Consider the following 27,974-nt stretch of genomic DNA (forward strand, 5'->3'; position numbering starts at 1 on the left):
CACTAAACCAACCCTGTTAGGTAAAGCTAAAGACAGTTGTTTTAACATACTGTAACTTGTGTTTTTATATTGTTCTTTAAGTTGAATATTATTCATAACGCAATAAGCCCACTGACCAATAGAAGCAATAAACTCCATAACTTACACATGCTTTTTTTTTTTTTTTAGATCTATGCCTCCAGAACAAATCTTTACATTTGTCCATAGAAATGACCTTTCCCTGGACTTAACCAAGGAATTTGACCAGGTTGTGGGGGGGGGGGGGAAGAGTTGCTTGTGTTTTTCAACCAGCTTTATTAGCACAACACAAACACACATCACGATATCACCACGCCCCTCCCCTTCTGGTGTCATGCTCGGACGCAGCTGTACGAAATTGCGTCACTTCCGCCGGAGCCGGATATCGTCCTGCAGCCTCGTTCTGGTCCTCCTTTTCCTCCGCACCGCCATTATGGGTCGTATGCACGCTCCGGGGTAAGTGGGCTAGTGTGGGCCGCGGTTGGCCCGAAAGCGTGGGGTGCTGAGGCCAGGAGTCCGGGCAGGGCGTGCAGGAGCCCTTGGGCGCTGCATTGTGTTCTCCGACAGCGGCGGCCGCCCTTTGCTAGCCCTAGAGGGGATGGGAGCGAGGCGGCCTTGGTGAGCGCGTCTATCTGGGGAAGTGCCGGCGTGGACTAAGGCCGGGGAGTGAGCGCCAGGGTTGGGCCTGCGCTGAATACAGAAGGAATAGGCACTGGACTTAGCGTGATCGTTCTGGGGGGATAGATGAGAGGGACTTGGCGCTTTTCTGCCTGGGTTAATTTGCATGCTAGTGAGCGGCGCTGCCTCCAGCCCCTTTACATCCCGCCAGGTCCGGGCTGCAGGATCTGGCGAGTCGGGGTTTAGGAAGTGACAACTTTGTCCCTCACCTCCTAATGATTCTTTAGTACCGTGTTATACGTAATGTGCATAATATCTGTAACCTGTCTAGAACTCTGATCAGTGAAGATTTGGAGTGACATAAAGTAACGATATCTGTCAGCTTACTGCTTTTGTTAATGTTGTAGAATTACATTGTGTATTCATGCTTGTCTATTTTATTCCCCAACAGAAAGGGCCTGTCCCAGTCGGCTTTGCCTTATAGACGTAGTGTGCCTACAGTAAGTAATTCAAAGATGTTTTGTAATATAGATAATGTTTTAAGATATAGGTAACATGCTAGACGTTAATTTCAAAACTGATTGCATATCAGTTTTTAAGTTTCTTCAGTTGCTGTCACACACACTTCTATTTACAGTGGTTGAAGCTCACTTCTGATGATGTCAAGGAACAAATTTACAAGCTGGCAAAGAAGGGCCTGACTCCATCACAGATTGGTATGTTTATTTGGGACCTTACTATATATTTGTTTTGACCTTACTGACAATTACTATATTTGTGTATTACATTACATTACATTAGGGATTTCTATTCCGCCTGTGCCTTGCGGTTCTAGGCGGATTACAATAAAGATGATATCTGGGCATTTCCAGTAGAATTACATTACAGGAGAAGAGTAGATTACAAGTAACAGTGAAGAGTTACAATACATTCAATATCGCAGCAGATGTAACATAGCAACGGATTACAATAAAGAAGATATCTGGGCATTTCCAGTAGAATTACATTACAGGAGAAGAGTTAATTACAGGTAATAGTGAATAATTACAGTACATTCAATATCACAGGAGATGTTACATAGCAACTGAGTCAATTTACAACTGGTGGAGAATAAAGAATTACAATATATTCTAGATTACTAAAGATGTTACATGAGCTGAGTCAAGTTTCTTCGGGTGGAGAGTAGCATCATATGCCTATAAGCGGAGGTGTATTTATTGTTTTGATGATTGCATGATGTTGGTTAATTAATGTTGATGATATGGACAGTAGGGGTGTTTAGTTTGGGTTGGATAAAGAGATTCTATTCCCAAAGGAATTGATTGGGAACTCATTAGATGGCGGTTTGGATTGATGGGAGATATTTTTTGAACAGTAGTGTTTTTATTTCTTTTCGGAACTCTTTTATGTCTGTAATTTCGATCAATAATTTTGAGATATCGGAGTCAATATTAGCTGCCTGTGTCCCTAGTAGGTTGTCATAAAGTTTCTTACATCGAGTACCATTGAGAGGAGGGTAGGTGAAAATGTTCTGTGTTAGGTAGCTGGGTGCCGCGCCTTGGGTTACTTTGAATAGGAGACAGTAGAGTTTGAATTGTGTTCTTGCTTTTATTGGTAGCCAGTGAGATTCTAAGTATGCTTTGGTAATGTGGTCGTATTTGCTGAGTGAGTATATGAGTCTGAGGGCTGTGTTCTGGACGATCTGTAGTTTTTTTATTGTGTTGATTGGGCAAGGTAGGTAAAGGCTGTTGCAGTAGTCTACCATACTTAGCACGAGGGATTGGACAATGATCCTGAATTGGTCTTTATTAAAGAATTTTCTTATTTTTCTCAGATTTCGCATTGTGAAGAATGCTTTTTGGATGATTTTATGGATTTGTGTTTGCATAGTGCAGCATCTGTCTAGTTGTATTCCCAGGATTTTGAGGGAACTCTGTATTGGGTACTTGATTGAGTTTACTTCCAGTTCTGTTAGGGATGGTTTTTTGTCCTCTAGTAGTAGGAATTTAGTTTTGTCCGTGTTCAGCTTCAACTTATGATTTGTCATCCATTTTTCTACTGTTTCCATTGTAGTTTTCAGGCGTCCTGTGGAGATGGGGTCGTGGATGTCGAATGGAAGGAGGATGGTTATGTCGTCCGCATAGCTGAATGAAGTTATGTTTAGGGCATCTAGGGTGCTGCCTAGGGAAGCAATGAATAGGTTGAAAAGTGTGGGAGAGAGGGGAGAGCCTTGTGGCACTCCGCAGGGGTTAGACCATGGTTCTGATAGAATTTCTTTTGACTTGGGTTATTAGATTGCTGGTTCGATCCCAGCACCACTCCTTGTGACCCTAGGATTTTTCTGTTTGTTCCTGCAGCATCTTTCTACAATCGCTAGAGGAGCTTTGGCAGCTACTTTTTTTCATCGTTTTTTTTCCTTTTACCACACATCATTTGTACGTTTCATAACATTATTTAAGTTTTGTGGTATTGGATATTTGGACTCCTGAAGAAGACATGCAAAGCCAAAACACGGACTGTGTTAGGTCCGCACCAATATTCATTGATGTGTCTTAGTTGGATTATTACTACCTGCACCATCTTGGAGTATTCTTGTGGAAAAATTACAATAAACTTTGGCATCAAGTACATTGTATCAACAGTTTGTTTTTTAGATTTTGCCCTGGCTTCTGAGGTACTTGATGGGTTGATGGAGGTTTGTTGTTGTTGTTGCTGACTAAAGTCTCTTAACCCTCCATTGCCCAGTACCTTATTTAAATTGTGAGGCCGCCAGAACAGATAAGTAAAATGCTTAGAGTACCTGATTACTAGTCATTGTATTGATATCCATGGAGGAAAGCTGGTTTATTAAATAAACATAGAAACATGAAGGCAGATAAAGACCGTGGCCCATCCAGTCTCCTTAAGAGATCCCACATGTCTGTCCCATGCTGTCTTGAACTCAGACACAGTCTTTGTCTCTACCACACATCTACCACCCTTTCTGTAAAAAAAAAAAAAGTATTTCCTCATATTACTATAAATATACATATGTGTGTTAACTTCCTCTTCTAAGCTAATTTTAATTTTCAGTGTTCATGCTAATTTTAGTTGAGAAATTTGGCATGGTTGTCAGTTTGTGATTTGGAAAGGGACAGATTTTTTTGTATGCCGCCTTGAAAAGGGGATAGGATTTGATATACTGCCTTTCTGTGCTTAACAATCAACACAGTTTGCATGTTCTATTGTACTTGGGGCAATAGAGGGTTAAGTGACTTGTCCAGAGTCCTAAGGAGCTGTAATGTGAATTGAACCCAGTTCTTAGGCCACTGCACTAATCATTAGGCTACTCCTACACTCCATAACAGCATCTAAACTATATTTATTATGTACTCTGATTGTGATTTTGGTAATGATTTCTATTGTAAAGAAAACATTTCCATGATGTTTTTGCTAAGACTGAATTTTGATTAAAAATTTTAATCATGATTAATTGCAATTAAAAATTTGAATCTTGCAATTAATTTTACAGTTAAAGGTGGGGCATAACTAGCAGTCCATCCTCTCCTCCCCATATTAGGCAATATACCTCAACTGGTAAAGATTACAAAGCTTTGCCAATCAAAGAAATCCTTGATGAAATCCAGGGCTGCTTTATGGAGGAGCTGATTCAGGAACTGACAAGAGGCAAAGCAATTCTAGATCTAGTTCTTAGTGGAGTGCATGAAATGATGCAGAAGCTAATAGTGCTGGGGCTGCTTGATAACATTTATCATAACACAATCAGATTTGATATAATCTCTGGAATAAGTTCACACAGGAAATCCAATACAACAACATTTAACTTTAAAAAACGAGACTATGATAACATGAGAAGAATGGTAAAAAAAGAAACTTAGAGGAGCAGCTGCAAAGGTTAAAAATTTATATCAGACGTGGATGTTATTCAAAAATACCATCCTGGAAGCCCAAAGTAAATATATTCCATTTTTAAAAATAGGAGGAACTGGCGTGGTTAACGAGTGAGGTGAAGGAAGCTATTAGCACCAAAAGAGAAGCCCTCAGAAAGTGGAAGAAAGATTTGACTGAAAATAATTGTAAACAGCACAAGGAATGGCAAGTCAAATGCAAGGCGTTAATAAGGAAGGTGATGAGAGACCTTGAAAAGAAGATTGGGCTGGAAGCAAAAACATACATTAAAAACTTAAGGGTATATTAAAAGCAAGAAGTCGGGAAGAGACTCGGTTGGAAAGCTAAATGACCAAGGGATAAAAGGGGCTCTCGGAAGACAAAGCCATAGCGGAGAGATTAATTGAATTCTTTGCTTCGGTATTCACTGAGGAAGATATGGGGAGTTACCAGTTCCAGAAATGGTATCAGTTTTGATGAATCGGAGAAAAAACAAATCTCTGTAACACTGGAAGATGTTTGGGTCAATTTGACAAATTGAACAGTAGCAAATCGCCTGGGCCAGATGGTATGCATCCCCAGAGTGTTGATAGAATTGAAAAATAAACTTGCAGAGCTATTGTTAGTAATTTGTAATTTTTCTCTAAAATCCAGCATACATAGTACCAGAGGACTGGAGGGTGGCCAATGTGATGTTGATTTTTGAAAGGGGTTCCAGGGGTGATCCAGGAAGGTGAGTCTGATATCAGTGCCAGGCAGAATGATAGAGACTATTGTGAAGAACAAAATGACAGAGCGTATGGATTAATGAGAGAAAACCAACATGGATTTAGTTAAGGGAAGTCTTGCCTCACCGATCTGCTGTATTTCTTTGAAGGGGTGAATGAATATGTGGATAAGGGTGGGCCGGTTGATAGCGTGTATTTGAATTTTCAAGGGGCATTTGACAAGGTACCTCATGAAAGATTTCTGGGGAAATTGGAGAGTCAAGGAATAGGAGGCAATGTCCTGTTATGGATTAAGAACAGGTTGGAAGACAGAAAACAGAGTAGGTTTGAATGGTGAGTATTCTCGGTGGAGAAGGGTAGGTAGTGGGGTTCCCCAGGTCTGTGCTGGGATCACTGTTCTTTAACATATTGTCAATGATCTAGAGATGGGCATGTCTAGTGAGATAATTTGATTTGCCAATGACACAAAGTTGTTGGGTTGCAGGAGGATTGTGAAAAATTGCAAGAAGACCTTGGGAGGCTGGGCTTCAAGATGGCGGGTGATGTATGTGGGAAAGAGGAACCCAAACTATAGCTATGTGATGCAAGGTTCCATGTTAGGAGTCACCGCCCAAGAAAAGGATTTGGGTGTCATAGTTACTCATGTTGAAATAGAGAATGACATGGGGACAAATTTTTCCCCATCCCCGCAGGAACTCATTTTCTGATCCTGATGAGTTCTTTTCCTGTCCCTGCCCATTCCTGCAAATTCCATCCTCATCTGCACAAGCCTCAAACACTTTTAAAATCATAAGAGTTCGAGGCTTGTTCAGTTAAGGCAGGGTTAGCAGAAATGGGGCAGGGACAGCGACAAAACACGTGGAGCGGGGACAGGGAAAAATTTGTCCCCGTGTCATTCTTTGTTGGAACCCTCGGCTCAATGTGCAGCAGCGGCTAAGAAAGCAAATAGAATGTTAGTAATGATCAGGAAAGGAATGGAAAACAAAGATGATAATATTAAAATGCCCTTGTATCACTTTATTGTATAATACTATGTGCAATTCTGGTCACTGTCTCTCAAAAAAGATATAGCGGAATTAGAAAAGGTACAGAGAAGGGCAATGAAAATGATAAAAGGGATAGCCTAATTTATTTAGTGAAATAGTAAATTGCTTAGATATTTTATTTTTTTTTTAACAGAGAGGTTGTATATAGCCAATACTTAAAATATATTCCAGTCTACTCGATCATCCCATTTAACCACAGCTCACACTTTGGCAGACCTCTCTTGCATGCCTCTCTTGTATGTATAAGTGAATTTCATGCAGGATTTCCTACCATACCTAGTGTCCTCTTTCCATTTTCCTACAGTTGCCATCATAATGTGTTTTGGTAAATTACAGAGTTGGTGTTATCGTGCACCTTCCTTAGCTTTGAGTTTGTTTAGGGAAATCAGGATGTGTGCTATCTTACTTGTTTATTACAAGTGTTTGTTTTATTTGTAGGTGTAATTCTTAGGGATTCTCATGGTGTTGCCCAAGTTCGCTTTGTTACTGGCAACAAGATCCTAAGAATCCTGAAGTCCAAAGGACTTGCCCCAGACCTTCCTGAGGATCTGTACCATCTCATCAAGAAGGCTGTAGCAGTTCGCAAACATCTTGAGAGAAACCGAAAGGTAAACTTTTTCATATTTGGTTTATACCGTGTTTCCTCAAAAATAATACAGTGTCTTATATTCATTGGGGCCCAAAAAAGGCACTAGATCTTATTTTCAGGTAGGGCTTATTTTTTTCATGTACATTATCATTTCTCCTTCACCCCAATTCTTCCTCTTTCCTTTCCTCCACTTGTGCAACATCTTTTCTCCCCTCTCACCCATCCCCTTGTGCCTTCCCTCTGTAGCATCTTTCTGTCCCTCTCATCCTCCTGTGCAGCAGAACCCTTGCCCAGCTTCCATCCTTCCCTACTTCCCATCCTTCGTGCAGCAAAACCCTTGAGCAACCGCTACCACGCAGCTGAACTGCCGAACCACTGCTGACCCTCCATCCTTCCCTCCCAACCAAACCCACTGACCGCGACCATAAATGCCTTCCAGCAGAGGAGTGTTGGGCCAGCAGCACTCACAGGCTGCTTTGCAGCCTTCTCGCTAGGACCTTCTGTGTGCCGTGTTACTGATGATGTCAGTACATAGAAGGCCACAACGAGAAGGCCGCAAAGCAGCCTGTGAGTTCTGCTGGCCCAACGCTCCTCTGCCGGAAGGTATTTATGATCACGGTTGGCGGGGATCGGTTAGGAGGGAAGGATGGAGGGTCAGCGGTTCGGCAACGTGGGCGGGGGAAGCGCGCCTGCCTGGAGGTAGGGCTTATATTAAGACCTACTCTGAAAATTATGTTAGGGCTTATTTTCCGGGAAACACGGTAATTGTTTTATTGCTTCTATTTCCCCTCTAAACCGAGCTCAGCTATCACAGTGACTGTCATTGCCCAGGAGCCACAAACCACAATTTTTCTTGGAGCCTGTTAAATGTGACCCTGAAGTCTGATCACTAGATGTCACCACTGAACAATGGTGCAGTGCCAGTTGACCTGGTACGCAAACCCAGGTTTTTTCACACAATAGTGCACAGGACTTGCCACTGGGATGATGTAGTACAACTGGTTCTTGATAGAAGACGTACCTTTTTAATGTTGGACTTTTAGATGTTTTATATTTATAACATGATGTATGAAAACCAGTTAATAATGTCAAGCATTGCTGAAGGCTATAATAAATGTTGGAGAAATTGGGCTGTTTGATTTATATCTGGATTCAGTAATTTCCCTTTTAAGATGAAATGAAATTGGTACTCTTTACTTCTTTCTTAAGGATAAAGATGCTAAATTCCGCCTGATTTTGATTGAAAGCAGAATTCACAGGCTGGCTCGTTATTATAAGACGAAGAGAGTACTTCCTCCCAACTGGAAATAGTGAGTTTTCCTATCATGTTTTTGATATCCCAATGCAAATAATACCAAAGTTTAAAAAAACCCAAAAATTTGATGTTTATAAAATTAGTGGTCTTGCCTCCAGTAGCCAATATTCATGAGATACAAACCTAGTGAGCAAAAATATTTGTAACTTCACTTATTTGATAATGGGGTTGACAAGACAGCCTTGAGGTCAGTACATAAAAGGAGGTTCAGCCTATTAAGCCCTTGTTTTTAAATTTAAAACACCAATAATTTGCTATAATTTGTGGACAATTTTAACACATACTATTTACCTAGATAAGGGCAAGACTGGGAGAATTCCTAGGACGAGGTTTAATTTTCTCCACTTAGCACCAATTATTCAGCATGAAGCTGGATAGCCAAGCATATAAATAGCTGTCAGAGTTTAACCTCGACAGTATTATATCGAACTATATTAGGGTTAATTTACCAACTTTTTGAAGAAATTCACCCAAGGCAGTCTACATCAAGATCAATCTGGACATAAAACAATAGGCAGTATTCAAGCAGTACTTATTATGGCATACTATGCTACTTACAATGTTGAGTACAATACATAATAAAACATCTTAATAGACATAGGAAAGATGAGACATTTAGACCAGGCTTCTTCATGTTCATTCCTCAGGGCAGTCTTGGTTTTCAGGATATTCCTAATGAAAATGCATGAGAGATTGGCATACAATGGATGTAGTGGGCATGCAGATCTTTCTTATGCATATTCATTGGTCCTCAAGGACTTAACTTGTACAAGCCTGGTATGGATAGAAAAGACAGAGTGACAGGAGTTAGAGAATAAGAGAACTAACTTTAAAGAAAGTTGCATTTGGTGTCTGAAAGAGTAGGAATGGATAAGCAAGTCTTGCTATTACTGGCAGCTAGTGTTAATTCTTATGTATGTAAGAACTACATACATAATTCTTATGTATGTAAGAACTAGCAATTTAGTTGCTTCTTTCATTAAAGGCCAAGAGCCAAGCTTTTACCTGCTATCCTGAATATCCAACATTATCTAGTTAACTTTCTAGTTCAGTGTTTCTAGTAGTCCTGAATGCTAAGATTATGCATCTGAACCTACAAGTTGCTTGCAGAATGCTGTCAATTGTCTTTCAACTCCGCTTCCTTCCCAGGGAGCTGCTCCTGACCCTTCAGGTTTGTTTTTTTTGCGCAAGCAAGTTGCTCAGAATTGTTTCTCATTGCTCTGCGGTTTTGTTGTTGTTGGGGTTTTTTTGCCAGGGGGAGGGAGGGTTCTTCATGTTCAGTTGAAGGCTCAGTGTCTAGAGGTTCCCACTTGTTAGGATCTCTGCCTGGGAGAAGATGCAGAATTGCACTACAGAAGTTTGCTGCTAGCAGGATCAGCCCTCGGAGACACCAAGGTGGTGGTAGCAGCGCACCTCTGCAAGAAAGGGATCCAAATGCACCCGTATGCAGATGATTGGCTAATCAGAGCCATATCTAGGGAGGAGGGTGAATTGGCAGTTTCAAGCATGGTCCGACTCCTCCAGAACTTGGGATGGATAGTCAACTTCAAGACGAGTCAGCTGGAGCCAACCTAATGCCTGTATCACCTGGGAGTTTTGTTTGACATGGCCTTGAGCCAGGTTTTTCTTCCAGAGCCACACAGACTGAAGCTCCAGAAGCAAATTTCAAACCTACTACAGAGTCCAACTCTCACAGTGTGGAATTATCTGCAGGTCCTGGGGTTGATGGTTGTAGCCATAGAGGTGGATGCACACAAGAGATCTCTTCAAGACACTCTCTCCTTTCTCGTTGGTCTCCTTAGACTCACTTAAGCAACAGCTTCCAAGGTTACCAGAAACGAGAAACAGCCTGCGGTGGTAACTGCAGACAGCTTCCCTTGCAAGGGGCATGCATCTTCGCATTTCCTCCTGGGAGATACTAATGACCGATGCTAGCCTTTTTGGTTGGGGGGGTCATTGCATGGACACCCAGTTCAGGGTTGTTGGTCCCTGGCTCAGAAAAAGTGGTCCATAAATCTCTGGAAGACAAGGCAATCTGTCTGACTTGGACAATGTGACAGCAGTAACCTACAACAACCGACAAGGAGGCACCAGAAGTGCCCATTAAGCCTAGAAACTCAGCTCCTCTTTCGGTGGGCAGAAGCTCATTTTTGCAGGCTCTCTTGGCTGTACATGTAGTGGGAGTAGAGAATGTGTAGGCCAACTTTCTCAGTCGACAGATTCTCAACCTGGGGGAATGATCACTGTCACCCCAAGCATTCAACAACATTGTTCAGCGGTGGGAGCATTCACAGATAGCTATGATAGCCTCAGCAGTAAACAAAAAGGCAGCTCGCTTTTGCAGGCAAATATACGAGCCCAGAAGCATGGGGTTGGATGCTTTGGTCCAGCCATGCCAGAGAAGAAGTTCTTGTACGTGTGTCCCCTGTGGCCCATGCTAGGTTAAGTCCGGGGTTGGTAGTCCTAGAGGCGCCCAGTTGGTCTTGCAGACCATGGTATGTGGACCTAGTTCACCTCCAGAAGTATGAAGGCTTCAAACTGCTGGTCTAAGTGAATCTTCTCACTCAGGGACTGGAACACTTTGACTTACGGCAGGCTCCTGAGTAGGCTGCCCTGACAAGCAAGGGTTACTCAGATGTGGAGTCACCACTCTGTTTAGAGCTAAAAAGCTGTTGACAGTGGCAGCCTATGCTATGGCTTGGAAGTCCTTTCAGCACTGGTATGCTATGGACAATGTAGAGCCCTTATGAGCCCCGATTTCAGCAGTCCTGGCAGGCCTCTCCTGTTCAAGCTTGGGGGGGGGGGAAGGGAAGAGGGTCTCTGACCTCTCACCCAGATGTCGCCCGGTTCATTAAAGGGGCTTTTTGGTTGCGCCTGCCAGTGTGTGTCTCCCATTCCCATCCTGGAATCTTAACACTGTATTGCAAAGTCTCAATAGAGCTCTGTATGAGCCCTTAAGGGAAGCTTTCCTTCTGGATCTTACAGTCCAGACTGTGTTTCTGGTGGTGATTTAAATTAGCAAGACAAGTTTTTAGTTACAAGCTCTACCTGTAGGGAGCTGTTCCTAAAGATTATGGAAGCAGGGCTTTCCTTACTCGTGGTTCCATATTTCTTACCGAAAGTAGTCTCTGCCTTCCACGTCGGGAAGTCTTTTTGCCCGCTTTTCATCCTATGGGGCCTTAAGAAAAAGGATAAAGTGTTACATTTGTTGGATGTCAAGAAAGTGCTTCTCCGTTAACTTGAAGTTACCAATGAGTTTTGTGTATCAAATCACCTTTTTGTTATGCTACAGTATGGAGATCTGTAGAGCAGCTACATGGTCTACCCTTCATACCTTTACCAGATTCTATAGAGTAGACGTGGCAGCCAGCAAAGATGCTGCTTTCAGGTCTTCCATATTGAAGACAGGCTCAGTGGGCCCGCCCTAGATTCGGGGGACTGCTTTGGTATATTCCTTGTGTTCAGGACTACTAGGCACATTGCACTAGAAAAAAATATTAGGTTCTTAACGCGATTATCTTCTTTCTGGTAGATGTGTCTAGTAGTTCTAAAGCCCTGCCCTGTAAATGGGCTTCGCCTGCCTTAAGATCAGTATGGATTTGGAGAATTCTCTGTATCAGATAAGCTGAGAGAAGGAAATAAAAAACACTCAAGAAATAGTTTGGTCTGAGACTCTGCTTGATAGCAGGACATGAGTAGCTATGAGCTCTATAAATATTAGTGCTGGTTGCACATAGTTTTTGTTTCTGTTCTGATCAGGTTAATTGAATGTTATAATGTTAATTGGTATGTTGGTTACAAAGCAGAACAAAATTGTAGTGTTGGGGATCTTTTTCCCTGTACCCTTCCTTCCAATTATGTCTTCCATTACGGTGCTGCTTGATTACTTTTGTACAAACTGAGAGGGCAGGAACAGCTCCCTGGAAAGGAGGTGGAGTTGAAAGATGATTGACAGCATAACCCTAGCTTTCAGGACTACTGGATACATCTACAAGAGAAGATTATCGAGGTAAGAACCTAATCTGTCTTTCTGGCTTACGGCTCTGAAGGTTGTGATCATGACTTTTATAATTCAAGAAGAGAAGAGAGAATTGTGAACAGAAATTCCTGACTGAGCAGCCATACAATGAGCAATTTATTTTGGGCTGAGAGTGAAAGAAGCTATAGTAGGATTTTTAACTTGTACTGGCTAATGTGTCTCTTCATGGTATAATTCTTCTCTCTGAGGGCCACATAGAGACAAGATTTGAATTAGACTTGGCACTTTTACCCGAGATTCTGTTCTTGGGTAATAGAAGCTGTCTTTCTCTATAAGAGAACAAGATTAAACTAATGTTTTCTTTTTTTGTTCTACAGCGAATCCTCCACAGCATCTGCTCTGGTTGCATAAGATTCATCATTTGTGAATAAAAAAAATAAATAAATTTTTACATTGTATCCTCTGCGTTTTAACTTTTGCGCATTCATTCATGCATGCTTATCCTCGTCGCCTTGCCCTTTTTTTCCCAAGGGGTTGATAGTGAATTGAAACAACTTTGTGAAAATCAATATTGCAAAAATTATGGGAATATGAAAACTAAAGTTATCTTTGCTTAAGGATTTGTACAGAAAACCTTTCCTTTCCACCTTCAGACCTGTTAGGTCACATCTCTGCTCATGAACTAAACTGTAACAGAAGGTTAGAAATTCCTCCTATAGATTTGAGTTTAATTTTAAGAAATGTAGTTTAGCCTGTATGTAAACATGCTTAGGATGTCAAAGCATTTAATTTGGGAAATGTTTGAATAGTGTAGCATAAATAAAGTATAGTTTTAGTAGGATAAGATTCAGGTGGTAGTGTAAAAGTAAATGTGTATATTGAGATTTGTCCCAAGAGCATGTTTTAAATAGATTGTAAAAATAATGCCTCGCCTGTACCTAGCAAATAAAAATTAGCTGTGAGTTGATGAAAGCGATAGTTACATAGTTCCTGTTCCACAACTTTCACGCAGGGTCTGTCTCCCAGAAACAGTGTATTTTTCCTGTAGAACTAGCACAGTAGACTTAACAAAAAATGGTTTATAATCGAAGTAGTTTTTTGTGGTGGCCCAAGTCCAATCCAAATGGTTCCAGGACACAGAAAGTATAGAATCAAGTGATAAGTTCTTTAAACAGACCACAAGCATGATATTCAAATTCAGCTATCATATCTTCAATGACTGGTAGGTGCTAAGATAGAAGCCTCTTGGGGGGGTTTTCTTCACCGTCTTTTCTCTACAAGGATTTTGAGTCTTGGTATCCCTCTGTCCTATGAGTTCTTGATCCATCCCCTTTTCTCTGCTGGCCGGAAGTTACAGCGGAAGGAGGGACTTGGCGGCAAGAAGGTTCCGCTTGGAGCAGCCCTTTGTGCAGGAAGTGTCTAATAGGCTGGTAGGCCCACCCCGGGAAGCACAATGGGGCCGACCCAGCCAGGAAAGTGTCAAGTATTTTTGCCACAGGCTATCGCATGGGTGGGGGCTGCTACACCCATGAGAAGGAGGGAGGGGGCTGCTAGACATGCAGTTGCACTGAGGAAAGGCTGCTGACTGTGATGGGTGGGAAGGGCAATTCACAGCAGATACATTACTGGGGGGACAAGACTGTTCACCGCTCCACGGGGCAGTGAATGGCCTTGTCCCCATACCCACGGCAACCAGTATTTTTCCCCCGTGTTCCTGCGGGTAACAGTCACTGTGTCATTCTCTATACCACACCTCTAGCCCTATTTGCATTTTTCTTCTGCAGTCCCGCTCCTGGCGCTTCAACAGTGAACCCAGAATATAAATATTAAGCAATTCAGCCTTCGTTACCAGCTTCTACATATTTTCCCCTTCATCTTTGAGTCTCACAATGCCAGTTTTCACTTCTTCCTATCACTAATATATCTAAAAAAATTATTGTCCCCCCAGCTTTAAGTTCTTGTAAACCGTGCCGAGCTCCACAACATCCATGGAGATGATGCGGTATATAAACTTAAGGTTTAGTTTAGTTTAGCTTTACCATGTCAGCTATTTTTTTCTGCCTTTTGCAACTTTGTTTTCCTGACTACTCTACTCGACTAGCCTCTTTCAACTTTTCCAGATATTTTCACTTGTGTTCCTCTTTCTATGATCTTTGAAAGCTAACCTCTTTTTCAATTCCCACGCATCTCTCTAATCTAAATAAACCCCACTAGTGTTGGTGTCTTTCTGTCTTTGCTAATGCCCATACAAAAATATTATTGGAGGGGGTGCTTATGCTTGCACCCCCAACCCCTTTTTACTTTAGAAAATTGGCTAATAAAATGTAAACTGCCACTAAACGTTACAGAGGCAACAAAACCCAAGTGAAACAGAAGCACAAGTCAAATGTTAACGAAAATGGAATATAGTAAATGAGAATGAAAAGTTGGAGTCTCAAAGCAGAGGACCTTGAATAAACTGTGGCTTATGGTTTGTGATTCTGCCTTTTTATTCTCATCAGGGCCCACTACACACTGGGATCATTCCTTTATAAGTTACAGGGAAAACAATCTATTTTTAAGCCTCTCACTGGGATTATATCCTTTGTTTCTTTTTTTTAAATTTCATTTTGATTATTGCTTTCCATTTGCAGGTCTGCCATGAGAATAGTTATAATAATAGTGAAAACCTCCCTCGAGCAGACAAATCATTTTATATGCAAACATATGAAAAGAACAGTGGAACAAGATTAACTATAACCATCTTAATGGTCTATGGAGTGTTTAAGTTTAAATATGAGCATAATGGTTTGATATATTTAAGGTGGCCATGGAGCCTGGATTACAGAACTTGCAATATTTGGAGCACACAGTAAGAGCCTTTCAGTGAGATGGCCACTAGGTGGTGTGTGTGAGGTACCTAACTTGAGCAGTCCTTAAAGTGGTTAATGTAAAGTCAACTAGGCAATTGCCTGCTCAATTACTTAACAAAGAGCCTGCTGTTTTGTCCTCATCCTGCTTACTCTACAGTTCCTATAGCATGTTTCTATCCCCTGTATCCTTGAACTTTGTCATTGCTTTTAATCTTATAAACTTTGCAGCCTGTTCCAGAAATCCATTTCTCTCTCAGGGCAATAGCATTGTCCCACCTTTCTTTTTGATGTTTTCCATTCTTCAGTTTCATATAACTCTTGAATCTTGAACTTTACATTGAATAGTTAAAGGTGCCTCCTGTTACTTTATTGAAACCTGCTAGACATTTCAGTGTTGCTGTATCTTCTCTTCTCTTACTCTCTGGGTAAGGTTTGCAGGATAGTCCATACTAGTGCTGCCCAATTCGCCGATTCGAAGTGAATCGATTTTGTTTTCTTAAAAAAATTGAGCTTGCCTCATATCTTCGGGTCTCCTAAAGCAGGAGTGGCAGCCCTCTGGAAGCAAAAAGCACTGCCTCTTACTGGCCGTCCACTGCTGTTCCTGCTTTAGGAGGCCTCATATCAGAGCTCACGGTTGAGGGGGGGTGTCGGGAAGTGCTTAACAGACGCCAGCGCTGTGGGTGCTTGAGCACCCCCAATATTTTGGGGACTTCATGTAACACGTTACCCTTTGCCCCAGGGCTCTAGGGAGCTCCCCGAAGGCCAGCATATTTTCCCCTACTCTCCACTATCATCCGGCTTCTCCCTGGCCTCCCAGTCTCACTTTAAAAATTAATTACAGCCTGCAGAGGATCGCCGGTCCTGTAGCGATTCTAGCAAGCTGCCTTCGGCCTCCACTTCATGTTCCCTCTGCTGTGGTCCATCCCAGACTAAAACAGGACATCATGTCAGAGGAGAGGCAGGACCGCAGCAGAGGGAATGTGCGGTGGAGACCACCGGCAGCACGCTAAAATCGTTACAGCACCAGTAATCCTCTGTATTCTTTAATTAGTTTTTTTAAGTGAGATCACAAGGCCAGGGGGACGACTGAAGAGAAGGGGAAAGCATGCTGGCCTTTGTGGGGGGGGGGGGGCTAGTTATTAGAAGTACATGGAGGGAGGGAGGCAAGGGGCATAGTCTGGACTGAGGGGGGAGGGGAAGAAATAATAAGTCTGAAAACAGAGGAGAGGGAGAGAAATAGTGTACAATGGGAGGGAAGAAGGGAAAAGAAAGGGAGAGAAGTTGGACCCAAGGGATGGAGAGGGGGGATAGAAATACTGGATAGGAGGATCGTGGGGAAGAGAAAGGGAGAGATGCTGGACCCTGGGGTGGTGGGGAAGGAGATGCTAAATGAAAGGGTAGTTGAGAAAAAGGAGATATGGTGGATATGGGGTTAGTGGGATCCATCGCTGCAGCCGCTCTTTCATTCCTCGGACTGCCGGCAGCATGAGTGAAGTAAACACGCTGTCTTATGTGGCTGGAAGCTTTCCCTCTGCTACTGCTTCATGGTATCATTTAGGCGTGAAACGGTAGCAGAGGGAAAGCTTCACTCATGCTGCCGGTGGCCCGAAGAGCGTAAATTTACTGCCTTATCGGATCCAATTAAGGTGAGGAACATGGGGAGGGGTCATTAGAGAAATGCTGGACTGTGGGGATGGAGGTGAAAAAAGAAAAGATGCCAGACCTCCGGGGGAGGAAAGGGAAACAGAAGGGGAGGAGAGAGATGGTTGGTGAGCATAGAGAAAGAAGAAAACATCAAATGGGCAAGTGAGTTAACAGAAGACAAACAGAAACCAGAGCCTGGGACAACATGATTTGAATAATGACTAGACAACTAAAGGTAGAAAAAATAATTTTATTTTCTGTTTTGTGATTACAATATGTCAGATTTGAAATGTGTATCCTGCCAGAGCTGGTGTTAGTGAGTATGATCTAGGAGCTAAGAGAGGAAAAGTCTCTTATTTGTTTATACTAAAACACCAGCATGGGTAGGAGAGGGCAAAGGGAGTAGGGTGGGTGAAGAGACTACAAAATAAAGCTGCCAGGACGTTTGAAAAAAAACCCAAAAAAACAAACCACCCAATTGGGCAGGAAAATCAATTCAGTAGGTTGATTCAAATCAAAAAAGTTTTCCCTAAATTGGACAGCACTAGTCCATACACCATTTTGATGCTTCTCATTTGAATCACCTCTACTGTATTAATGTCCTACAGATATGATTTCAAGAATTGAACACAAGGTAGGGTTTCACCAAAGATCTACAGGTAATATTGCTTCCTTTCCATTAGTGATCCCTTTCCTAATGCATTCTAGGATTCTATTAGCTTTCCTAGCTGCTTTGGCACATGGACTGGCCACTTAAAAAGTCATTGGAGATGACTTTCAGATGTCATTCCTGCTTCGTTAATGCCGTTTTCTCATCCCCAGAAAGGTACCTGGCCTTTGGGTTTCTGCACCCCAAATGTTGATGATGAATCATATTAGAAAGTTGTTTCTTGTGCACATTTCACAGTGGGGAAATTTGGAGAAGCTTTCTGTCTAGACCGACTCCATCCTTAATATCTTTTTGAAGGTGCGGTCTCCAGAATTGTATATAGTCTAAATGAATTTTCTGAAATGTAATTTCTTGAATATCAGATATTGTTTCATGAATGCTCCTCCCATCGAGTGTCACAAAATCCATTTCTTTATTACAACAAGGCAATGTAGATATATCTCCAGAGGTGTCAGGTGCCAGAACATTGGCACTCCTGCCCCCTCCCCAATAGTTCAGACCCTAGACTTGAATCTTAGCTAATAAAAAAAAAGGATAAGAAACAATAGTGGCAGAAATTCTCAGTTTATAACTGTTTATATAAACTGAAAAAACCCCAAATATTTATGTATTTTCTAATTTCTTATATTGCACCTGCAAGCCCAATAGCTTTCAAAGCAGTGTACCTTAAGTATTTATAAGGAAAGTTATAAGTTTAGATGTACACCTGTCAAAGGCATGTAATTCACCTTGTAGGGAGTACAGAGTACTTTAATCCTCCTGGTCTTGGAATCTTTCTTGCCTTTGACATCTTGAAAAGATCAGCCAGAGGTTATTGCAGTACATAATATGCTTCATTTCCACCAAGGACCTCTGAAGTAAAGGCACATGTGGTCTGGAAAGCTCAATTGGCTCTTATTTGCTGAATAGTTTGAATCTACAGTCCTTTTTGGGATTTGTGCTGTTCCAGGAAATTAGCAGCTTTGATCCTTCAAGCTCTGTTTGACCTTGCACTGGATAAAAAGATAGGTATAGGTTTCAGTATCACTCTTACTCACATTAATGGAATCTAGAGACCGAAACCACACTTTTGTCGTTTTCTCTGCAATGAACCCTCACCCTTTGCTAACTGATGGAGAATGTTTGTCTGTTAGAGAGCAATAGTGACATAGCGGGTGCCAGTAGATAAAGACCAACCTAGCCCATTTGATCTGCCCAGGAAAGAGGTAATTCTCTAAAAATTGCCTCGGGTAAGGTGCCTGAATTATAAAAGATGACTAAAGTTAGATGCTGAGATTGGCACACATAATAGAGAATGACACGGGGAAAAATTCTGTCCCTGTCACTGCCCCGTCCCCGGACCACCATCCTCTTCACCACCCTGTCCCCGGCATCCCCTTCACCGCCCCAACCCCGTCTTGAGCGTCTTCTCTCCATACCCCCCACCCCCAGCACCCTTCACGAGGTCCAGCATTTCCCTCCTGCCGGCCAGCCGTGCATTTCCCTCCCTCCCTTACCTTCTCTTGTGGCGAAACTGGCAATTTGTATAAGGCTATGCGCTGTATTACAGCCGGAGCCTTGAAGTCGCATCGGGTTGCCTGCTAGAAAAGTCTCCGATGCAACTGGAAACAGGAAGTTGCGTCAGAGGAGACTTTTCCAGCAGGCAACGCGACACAACTTCAAGGCTCCGGCTGTAATACAGCGCATAGCCTTATAGAAATTGCCAGTTTCAACAAGAAAAGGTGAGGGAGGGAGAGAGATGCATGGCCAGCGGGAGAAAGGGGGCTGCCGGATCGAACGTTCGTTCACTGCGCGTGCTAACCATTCACCGTTCAACAGGCCGGTGAATGGCCTTGTCCCCAATCTCGCGGTGACCTTTTTTTGGTCATTGTTTTGGCAGGTTACTCGCGGCTAGCTGCGGGTAACAACCACTGTGTCATTCTCTAACGCATAACTGATCAATGTACCTAACTTATTCATCCAATTTGTTTTTGGGGTTGTACCTGCTCCACATTTCCAAAGTCATTTCACAGTTGTTTTGAGCTGAAGTACTGGAGTCTGTACTTCATTGTAGAGAGCTTATTGGGGACAGAAATTTCACCCATCCCCAGTGGAATCTAACCTGTACCCACTAAGATCAATTCCATCCCCACCCATACCTGCAGGAGTCAACACTATTGTTTACTTGCTTGCAGCCATCTCCCAATCTCAACATCCTGTGTTTTTGGGGGATGGTATTCACTATTCAATGAGTGATCCAATAGGGTTACCATATTTTTCTCTGGGAACCCCCAGCCCCGCCCAGTTCTGCCTGCAAACCTGACCCTACAAAGCAGCCTCTTTCCTGGACGAGCTCCAGCCATGTCTAGAGGGCCTGGAGCATGCACGAATGTGTGTGACATCATCTGCGCATGCTCAGAAACAAAAACACATGGCCAGATGTGACCAGAGCTCGTCAGGGCTTTCCAAAACCCGTACAAAAAACAAGTTTTGGAAAGTTTGTGTTGGTCCAGACTGTCCTCTAAAAAGAGGACATGTTTGGGTTTTTCCAGACGTCTGGTAACCCTATGTTCCAAGCCTCAGTCTAGTATTCTAGCTGCCTCTCCATATGTTCCAAGCCTCATTCTGGAGCTCCAACTGCCTCTCTTCATATGTTCCAAGCCTCATTCTGGAGCTCCAACTGCCTCTCAGTGCATTCCAAGTCTCATTTTGGAGTCACCAGAGATTTTGACTACACTCCTGCAGGATTCCCACAATAACTATTCCTGTGGGAATCCCATGGAACTTCTTCCTTACCGTGGGATTCACTCAATCCTCATGCCACTGCAGCTCTCTACTTGATTTACATCTGCTTGCCCTTTAGAAATGCAGTGTGTATATCCATTGCTTTATGAATTTCAGCACTTTTTGCTTCCATCATCTTTTTTGGGAACATTCCAGGCATTCACTATCATTTCTGTGAAACAAAAAAATATTTCCTGATGGGTGCTATTGATTTCTACTTCCCTATAGCTTTATATTATCACTTGAAGAAAAACCACGGTTAGTTGTAAGTAATGCTGTAACAGAACTGCTAATCTGTCACAAGCTGCCATCTAATGCAGGGGGTCCATCACAGGTCCTTTCTATTGTTAACAGGAATTTTTTTTTTTTTCAGCGGACCTTTGTAGTTTTTCAGGTGCTGCAGTTTTCATCTCAGCATACACCAAAGAATTGCGGGACTTGGGTGTTATTGTGTGTCATGATCTTAAGGTGGCCAAACAGGTTGAAAAGGTGACAATGAAAGCTAGAAGGATGCTAGGTTGCATAGGGAGAGGTATGGCCAATAGGAAAAAGGAGGTATTGATGCCGCTGTTTAAGACTGGTGAGACCTCATTTAGAATACTTTGACCCTACTTTTAGATTATTAGTTCAAGCATTAATTTTATCTGTTATTGACTACTACAATATAATCTATTTGGGAGCTTATAAAACTGTCTTAGGAAGATTAAGGCTAATCCAAAATACAGCGGTCTATTTAATTTTCAGATTAAAAAAACAGGAATACTTCAGCCCTTATTACCGTCAGCTGCACTGGTTGCCAATGGAAGCAAGAGTACTTTTCAAATTTGCTTGTATTTGCTATAAGATGTTATTTGGATAAGCTCTTATATCTCTTCTCATTTTGAATTGTACTGTTCGACTAGGTCTACTCAGCGTACTGGTTTATTCAATTTCCTAATCCCAAAAATTGCCACTATAAAGTATTTTGATCGATCCTTGGCTTATCAAGCAGGTAAAGTTCAAGTATGGTTAGATAATCTGATTCAACAATCTGCATTTTATTGCACTTTTAGAAAACTGGTTAAGACCTATTTGTTCAAAAAATTTGTTACTTGATTGATGACTGTCAAAGTTTCATACTGTATTTTTCATTATTGAAATATTGTACTGCTTTTCAGTGTGCTTTGTATCATCACTGGAATGTCCAGTCCTTTTTATTTTGTGAACCATCTAGAACTTTTTTTGGGTGTTGGCGGTATAGAAAAATAACAATTCTGGAGACTACATCTTCAAAAAGATATAAAAAGGATGGAGTTGGTCCAGAGGAAGGCTACTAAAATGGTGCGTGGTCTTTATTATAAGGCGTATGGGGACAGACTTAAAAGATCTCTATATGTGTACTTTAGAGCAGGGATCTCAAAGTCCCTCCTTGAGGGCCGGAATCCAGTCGGGTTTTCAGGATTTCCCCAATGAATATGCATGAGATCTATGTGTATGCACTGCTTTCAATGCATATTCATTGGGGAAATGCTGAAAACCCGACGATTGCATCCCTCAAGGAGGGACTTTGAGATCCCTGCTTTAGAGGAAAGGTGGGAGAGGGGAGATATGATAGAGACGTTTAAATACCTATATGGCGTAAATGTGCACAAGTTGAGTCTCATTTGAAAGGAAGCTCTGGAATGAGTGCATAGGATGAAGTTAAGAAGTAATAGGCTCAGGAGTAATCTAAGGAAATACTTTTTTACAGAAAGGGTGGTAGATGCGTGGAACAGGTGGTGGAGGCAGAGACTGTCTGAATTCAAGAAAGCATTGGATAGGCACCTAGGATCTCTCAGAAAGAGAATGGTTACTGCGGATGAGCAGACTGGATGGGCCATTGGGCCTTTATCTGCCATCATGTTTCTATGCAAGAAACTTAACTCGGAGAAGATTTGATTCTGAAAGGAGGCACTTGCTTTTCCATGACAACTTTTTTTTATCAGATAACAGGATTGGCTTTATAATTATGATAAAGTCAAGGTCCATGTAAACCTTGCAGAAGCCTGGGCACTGTAATGAAACTGGTATTTTAGCAATGCAGACATGCCTTTCTATAGTGCCATAGGACCTTGGAAATAATTAGATACCCTATATGCCAAGAGGCAAGCGGCTGAAGCCATTCCTGATTTGCAAGCAAATGTGAAAGCTGATGTCATGTTTGACATTAACATGACATAAAGATATAACCAATTCATGTAGTTATTCATAATAAAATTAATTTGAGTAATGAAGATCACTGAAACATTTTTTTAATCCATCTATTCAAGCAAGTTAAGAGGCCAGTACTCAACGTTTATGCTCCTACTGTTGTGCACTAAGCCCATAAATTTGTCCCTTTGAAAATTTACTGAGGTTGGTTTCTTAAGTTTATGCTTAGAATTCCACTAAACTCCTAGACTGAGAATCCTAAAAAGTGTCTGGCAAAAGAAGTGGATTTAGGCAGTGAAAAAATCAGGAGTTTAAAATTGATTTTCAGTACTAGGCAACTTTAGGCTCCTATATCTGGGCAAATCATTGAAAATCCAAACAAACGAAAAAGACTGTGGAATTAATGTTCTTTATGCTGGTGTAGGGTTAAGTCCTCATAAAGTACAAATCCATCCACATGGAGAAACGAATACAATCTTATCCACATAAAATAGCAGTAGTGCAGACCCAAATAATTGAAAAGCCTAAATTTTAAGATCCTGATTTTAGGTGAATTCAGCATAAAGCTTAGACTCGTATTTTGCACCTGTTCTCTTACTGTGGAGGAAAACCCTAGGTGAGACGACTACAAAAAGAAATTTGGAGTTAGTGTCTTCCAAGCAATGGAACTGGTTACATATTGTTTTGTCATACAATGCTCATCATGCTATGTCACACCATAGCATGTTTGTCATGTTATGTTTTTTACCATGCTTTGTTATGTATTTAAACTTGTGACCTGTTCTGAGCTCTCCTGGGAGGTTGGGATATAAAACCAAATAAATAAATATATTTGACGGAAAGTAGGGGACAGATTTAACAATCTGCCAGAAGTGATTGCTCTGGATGTTCTAATTGCTCATTATTTGCTGTAATAAGTAGAAATAAAAGAGAGGAAAATAAGGTGATGCATTTTTAGTAGACTAATTTTAAAACATGTTTTGACATGCTTTCAAAGGCAGAACCTCCTTCGGGTCAGTTATGAGTAAAAGTGGACAACACAAAAATATGTATTAGTGAAACATAAGCATTCCAATGGCAGTCTCATGGGAAAAGTATCGTCAACTGGTCCATCTGATCTGCTTAGACCAGGGGTGTCAAACTCAATCACATTTAGGGGCCAAAATAAAAACTCTTCCCTTCCATGTTCTAACATGCCTTGTCCTTCCTGCCCTCTGTTCTGTGTCCCAAATTTTTGCCTCTCCTGGCACCCTTCTCCCAGATGCACTTCTCTTCACAAAGCCACGAGCAGCGGCTCCTGCATGTGGTCCACAGCTGACCCGGAAGCCTTACCTCATGTCAGAGGGAAGGCTTCTGAGTCAAGACATGGGCCGTGTGTAGGAACCATGGCTTTGTGAAGAGAAGTGCAGCTGGGAGGAAGATGTCAGCCAGAGGAGGTAAACTCCTGCAGGAAGGAGGCACAAATTTGGGACACAGAACAGAGGCAGGAAGGATAAGACATGTTAGGACATGGAATAGAGAGCAGAAAGGACAACGAGGTGTGCGTTGGGACTCGGCAGGAGAAGGTCACATTGTGACAGAAATGGAGGAAGAGGAACACGGCACAGGAAGGGAGAAGTAGTATCACGTTGGGACACAGATGAAAGGAGGGAGCATGAACTTGGGACACAGTATGGAGGGAGAGAGGGGATCATGAACTTGGTATATAGGATGGAAGAATGGAGGGAGTGAGGGAAAGAGATAATAATAACAGTTTATATACCGCAGGACCGTGAAATTCTATGCGGTTTACAATGATTAAAAGGTATTACAGATTGAGTGGAATAAACAAAGTTCAGAGTTAGTGAATAACAGTTCTAAAGATCATTTGTTGAGGACTAGGATTGTATAGGTCAGTTACCTAAGTACTTCAGGAACAGATGTGTTTTTAGGCATTTCTGGAATTCCCTATAAGTAGTAGGCACAAGCAGTTGTTCCAGGTCTTTACCCCATAATGCTGCTTGATGTGAGAAAAGATGTTGGTGATGACTTTTAAATTTACAACCTCTAACTGGTGGAGAAACAAAGTTTGGATGTGAACTTCTCCTATGTCTGTTGGTTGTGAAAGAGAAAAGGTCTGTTATATATTTAGGGGCTAAGCCATAAAGTACCTTGAAGCAAAAACAACCAAACTTGAACTTCACACGTGCCTCCATTGGTAGCCAGTGTAAAAGTCGATAGGAAGGTGTCACATAATCAAACTTCTTCAGTCCACAAAGTAGCCTAACCACTGCATTTTGTACCAGTTGCAATCGCTGCATATTTTTCTGGAAGAGTGCCAAGTAGGTGATGTTACAATAATCGAGTTGACTCAGTATGAGGGATTGTACCAGAATTCTAAATGATGAGACATCGAAGTAAGCTCTGATGAACCGAAGCTTCCAGAGGGTGAAAAAGATCTTTCTAATCAAGGAGTCTACCTGGTCTTTCATTGTTACTCCCAATACCTTCATAGTGGGCTGAATGGGATGACTAAGGTTATTGATGCACAATGATGCTTTAGTGTCAAGTGGGTGTGGCGATGCTATAAAAAAATTTGTTTTCTCTGGGTTTAGCTTTAGTCTGAACTCAGTCATCCATTGCTCCATCTGATTTAGTACCTCTGTTGCTTTGGGGGTGACTTCTGAGATAGAGGTATTAAATGGGATAATTATTGTGAAGTCATAGTTTTATCCCCAACTGGGATAGTTGCGCACCCAATGAGGACATATAAACATTGAAGCGCAGAGGGGATAATGGTGACCCCTGTGGCACGCTAGATGAATTGCTCCATGTATCGGAGAGATCGTAATTGAAACAGACTTGGTAGGTGTGGGATATGAGGAAACCTTGAAACCAGTTTAATACCTCTCCTCTGATTCCAATTGCATCTAGGCATTGTAACAGTTTCCCATGGTCCACCAAGTCAAAGGCAGAGCTCATGTCAAATTGCATGATCAGGGCGTTGAGGCCCTTATTAAACAAGTAGCGCAAATTATCCAGGGTAGCTGCAATTACTGTCTCAGTGCTAAACAGAGGCCTAAAACCAGATTGAGTTTCATGCAAAAGAGAGAATTGGTCGAGATATTCCATCAGTTGGGTGTGTACCAATCCTTCCAAGATTTTCACAATGAATGGAATGGATGCTACAGGTCTATAGTTGGTAACTGATGATGATTCTTTACAATTTTTTGGAATTGGAGTTATTATGATATGACCATTATTAGTGAGGAATTTTCCATTGGTTAGGTTATTGGTTGCTGGTGTGGAGGAAGGAATTGAAAGGGAGCATTGTTGGGCAGGATGAAGGAGCGGGAAATATGATGCACATGGGGAAATGAAGAGAAAAGAGAATTGTTGGGCATAGGGAGGGGGAGAGAAATATTGGACATGGTGGTGGAAGAGAAGTGAAGTAAAGATGCATGGGGAAAATTGATGAGAGGGAGAAATGTTGGATGTGGTGGTGGGAGAGGGAACAGTGGGTCGGATGAAGAACACAAGTGTAAACTTCCTATCTTTTATTTCTATTTAAACTACAGTATTTTATTTTGAGGGCTGTTTCTTTAATATTTTTATAGACTATGTATTGTACAAGATCCGAGTTACATACAAATTCAACTTAAGCATGGCTTTAAAAACGGAACTCGTTATTAACCCGGGGACTGCCTGTACCCCAAATCCTGAAGAATGGTTTGGTATTGGAGTACCACTACCTTTTATACTGGAAAAAATGCACTGGTGGTAAGTGTCATATTTCTGGTCCTACTTTCTGCCTCTGCCACTTGATTTTTTTTTGTTTTTACAGGTCAAACACATAACATTAACCCTGTGTTCACCGTTGACTTTTACACATTTTTGTTTCTATGGAAACCCAATAGGTTATTGCAGGCATTCCAACTTATATCAGCTTGTTCTCAACACTGTATCCTCAGCATGCACAGCCAAGAGCATAATGAAATCCATTGAAGCTAAATGCCAAACAATAAAACCCTTAAGGCAAGTCACTGGTTACCAATTTATATTGCTCATGAAGGTAACATAAGAAAGAAGGAGCAGTTCTCACTCCAAAACAATAAGGTTAGCTTCACAAAATCCACAAAGTGACACGACCTCAGCCATCTTTCTGGACTGACTAGATGGGCCATGCTGGTCTTTATCTGCAGTTGTTTCTTGTGTTACTATGAAATACCTACTTTTCTGCCGATTTAGCTAGGAGTTGTAAATTAAAGTATTCATTTTGGGATAAACTAATGGCTCAGTTTATTCCAAAATAAAACACCGCTTTGCAAAGGACCTGTGTTTGTATCCTGGGTCAAATATTCAGTATCCAAGGTTTATCAGTGCTGGAAATGCATTAGAGGCAACATTTATAGATACAGGCGCTGGGGGATCTATTGCACAACAGCACCACCTATTGCTTGGGCCCAAGACGAATTAAGGAGGGGGGGGACCTGCCCTCAACAGCTTCTTTTCCCTGCACCCTTCACTCAATCTCCCCACCCATCAATACTACTACAACAAAACAACTTGGTATCTTTCAAATTGCTTTCATATGCAAGGTAAATATTTAACTTTGCTTAGTGTGCTTTGGATGACATCTGACTATTAAATTTCCTTAAAGACCAAACCTATACAGAGCTCACTAGGATGGAAATGAGAAAAAATTAAGTTATTTATTTGTTCTGCAAAGAAGGAAAACTGGTCATGATTAGACAGTTAGATGATTGTGTACCTTGAGCTAATTTTTTTTTTCTATTTCATTTCTGTTTGAACTAAACAAATACGAGTTTTGACTGGAAGCATGTGCATTGGCCTATGTTATCAATGGTGAACAGGTGCCTGGAAGCTCTCGAACAGGCTCAACTGAGGCTTACCCAAAAAAACGGAGAAGCACCTCTACAAAATATCACACTCAATCCACAAAAGTAGAGATGAAAGAGATGCTTCACCTGGGACTTCATTGCATTAAAACAAACATCAGACTCAACACAGCCTGTGTTTCGGCACCTTAGTGCCTTCCTCAGGAGTCAAACTATTAATATATTCTGTTGTGTGGAGATAAATGTTATGAGTAGTGCTGCCCGATTCATGATTCGAATCGGTTCACCGATTCACTTCGGGTGAATTGAATCGAATCGATTTAAATTTTTTAAAAATCGTCTTCCCGATGCGGACCCTCCCCCCTCAGCCCCTAAAGCAGGAGAGTCACTACATATACAAAATATATATAATGATAAACATGAATTCTTTAGCACTCTCCAGACCAGTAGAGGTTAACTTTACGATTGGGTATATATCTAATCATGACCAGCAGGTGGAGACTGAAAACAAAACTTTGGGACAGTATATCCTAGCCCCTCCTCTCTATTTCCCTCAGTCTTCTTTCAGTCTCCAGCAGGTGTTGAGTGATCTGTACCCATCTCCCTTGGTAGGGCTGTTGGAATTTGTTTAGAGGTTTATTGTCCCTGTTTTTAGCCGGACGGAGCTTGGACGGACTCTGTTTGGGGGTTCGTCCGACCTCGGGGGTGTCAAACCCGGCGGGTCACGAGCGGGGTCCCTCCCCCCACTTCCTCCACCTCCCCATATTTTTTTAGAGGAGCCTCAGCAGTAAGCCTTGCCCCCTAAATCAAGCAAGGCATATTGCTTCGAGAGCCTGTGGAGTCTGTTCTGTAAAAAA

The 27,974-nt window shown here is 41.9% G+C and overlaps 1 protein-coding gene across 1 annotated transcript; it reads left to right on the forward strand.

The window, feature by feature from the left end:
• The first annotated feature begins 365 nt into the window (after positions 1 to 365).
• RPS13 (ribosomal protein S13) lies at positions 366 to 12,644 on the forward strand. The gene is made up of 6 exons (XM_033928748.1): positions 366 to 474; positions 1,088 to 1,136; positions 1,274 to 1,352; positions 6,737 to 6,906; positions 8,097 to 8,197; positions 12,559 to 12,644. Exons 1-6 carry the CDS (start codon positions 452 to 454, stop codon positions 12,590 to 12,592), a joined length of 456 nt encoding a protein of 151 aa, XP_033784639.1. The 5' UTR covers positions 366 to 451; the 3' UTR covers positions 12,593 to 12,644.
• Positions 12,645 to 27,974: the final 15,330 nt, after the last annotated feature.

This window comes from Geotrypetes seraphini, chromosome 19, assembly GCF_902459505.1.
Source record: "Geotrypetes seraphini chromosome 19, aGeoSer1.1, whole genome shotgun sequence".
NCBI lineage: Eukaryota > Metazoa > Chordata > Amphibia > Gymnophiona > Dermophiidae > Geotrypetes > Geotrypetes seraphini.

Coding starts and splice junctions, on each gene's coding strand:
- RPS13 (XM_033928748.1), top strand. CDS start 452: ATGGGTCGTATGCACGCTCCGGG. Junction 1,353..6,736: donor CCTGACTCCATCACAGATTG/GTATGTTTATTT, acceptor TTTTATTTGTAG/GTGTAATTCTTAGGGATTCT. Junction 6,907..8,096: donor ATCTTGAGAGAAACCGAAAG/GTAAACTTTTTC, acceptor TTCTTTCTTAAG/GATAAAGATGCTAAATTCCG.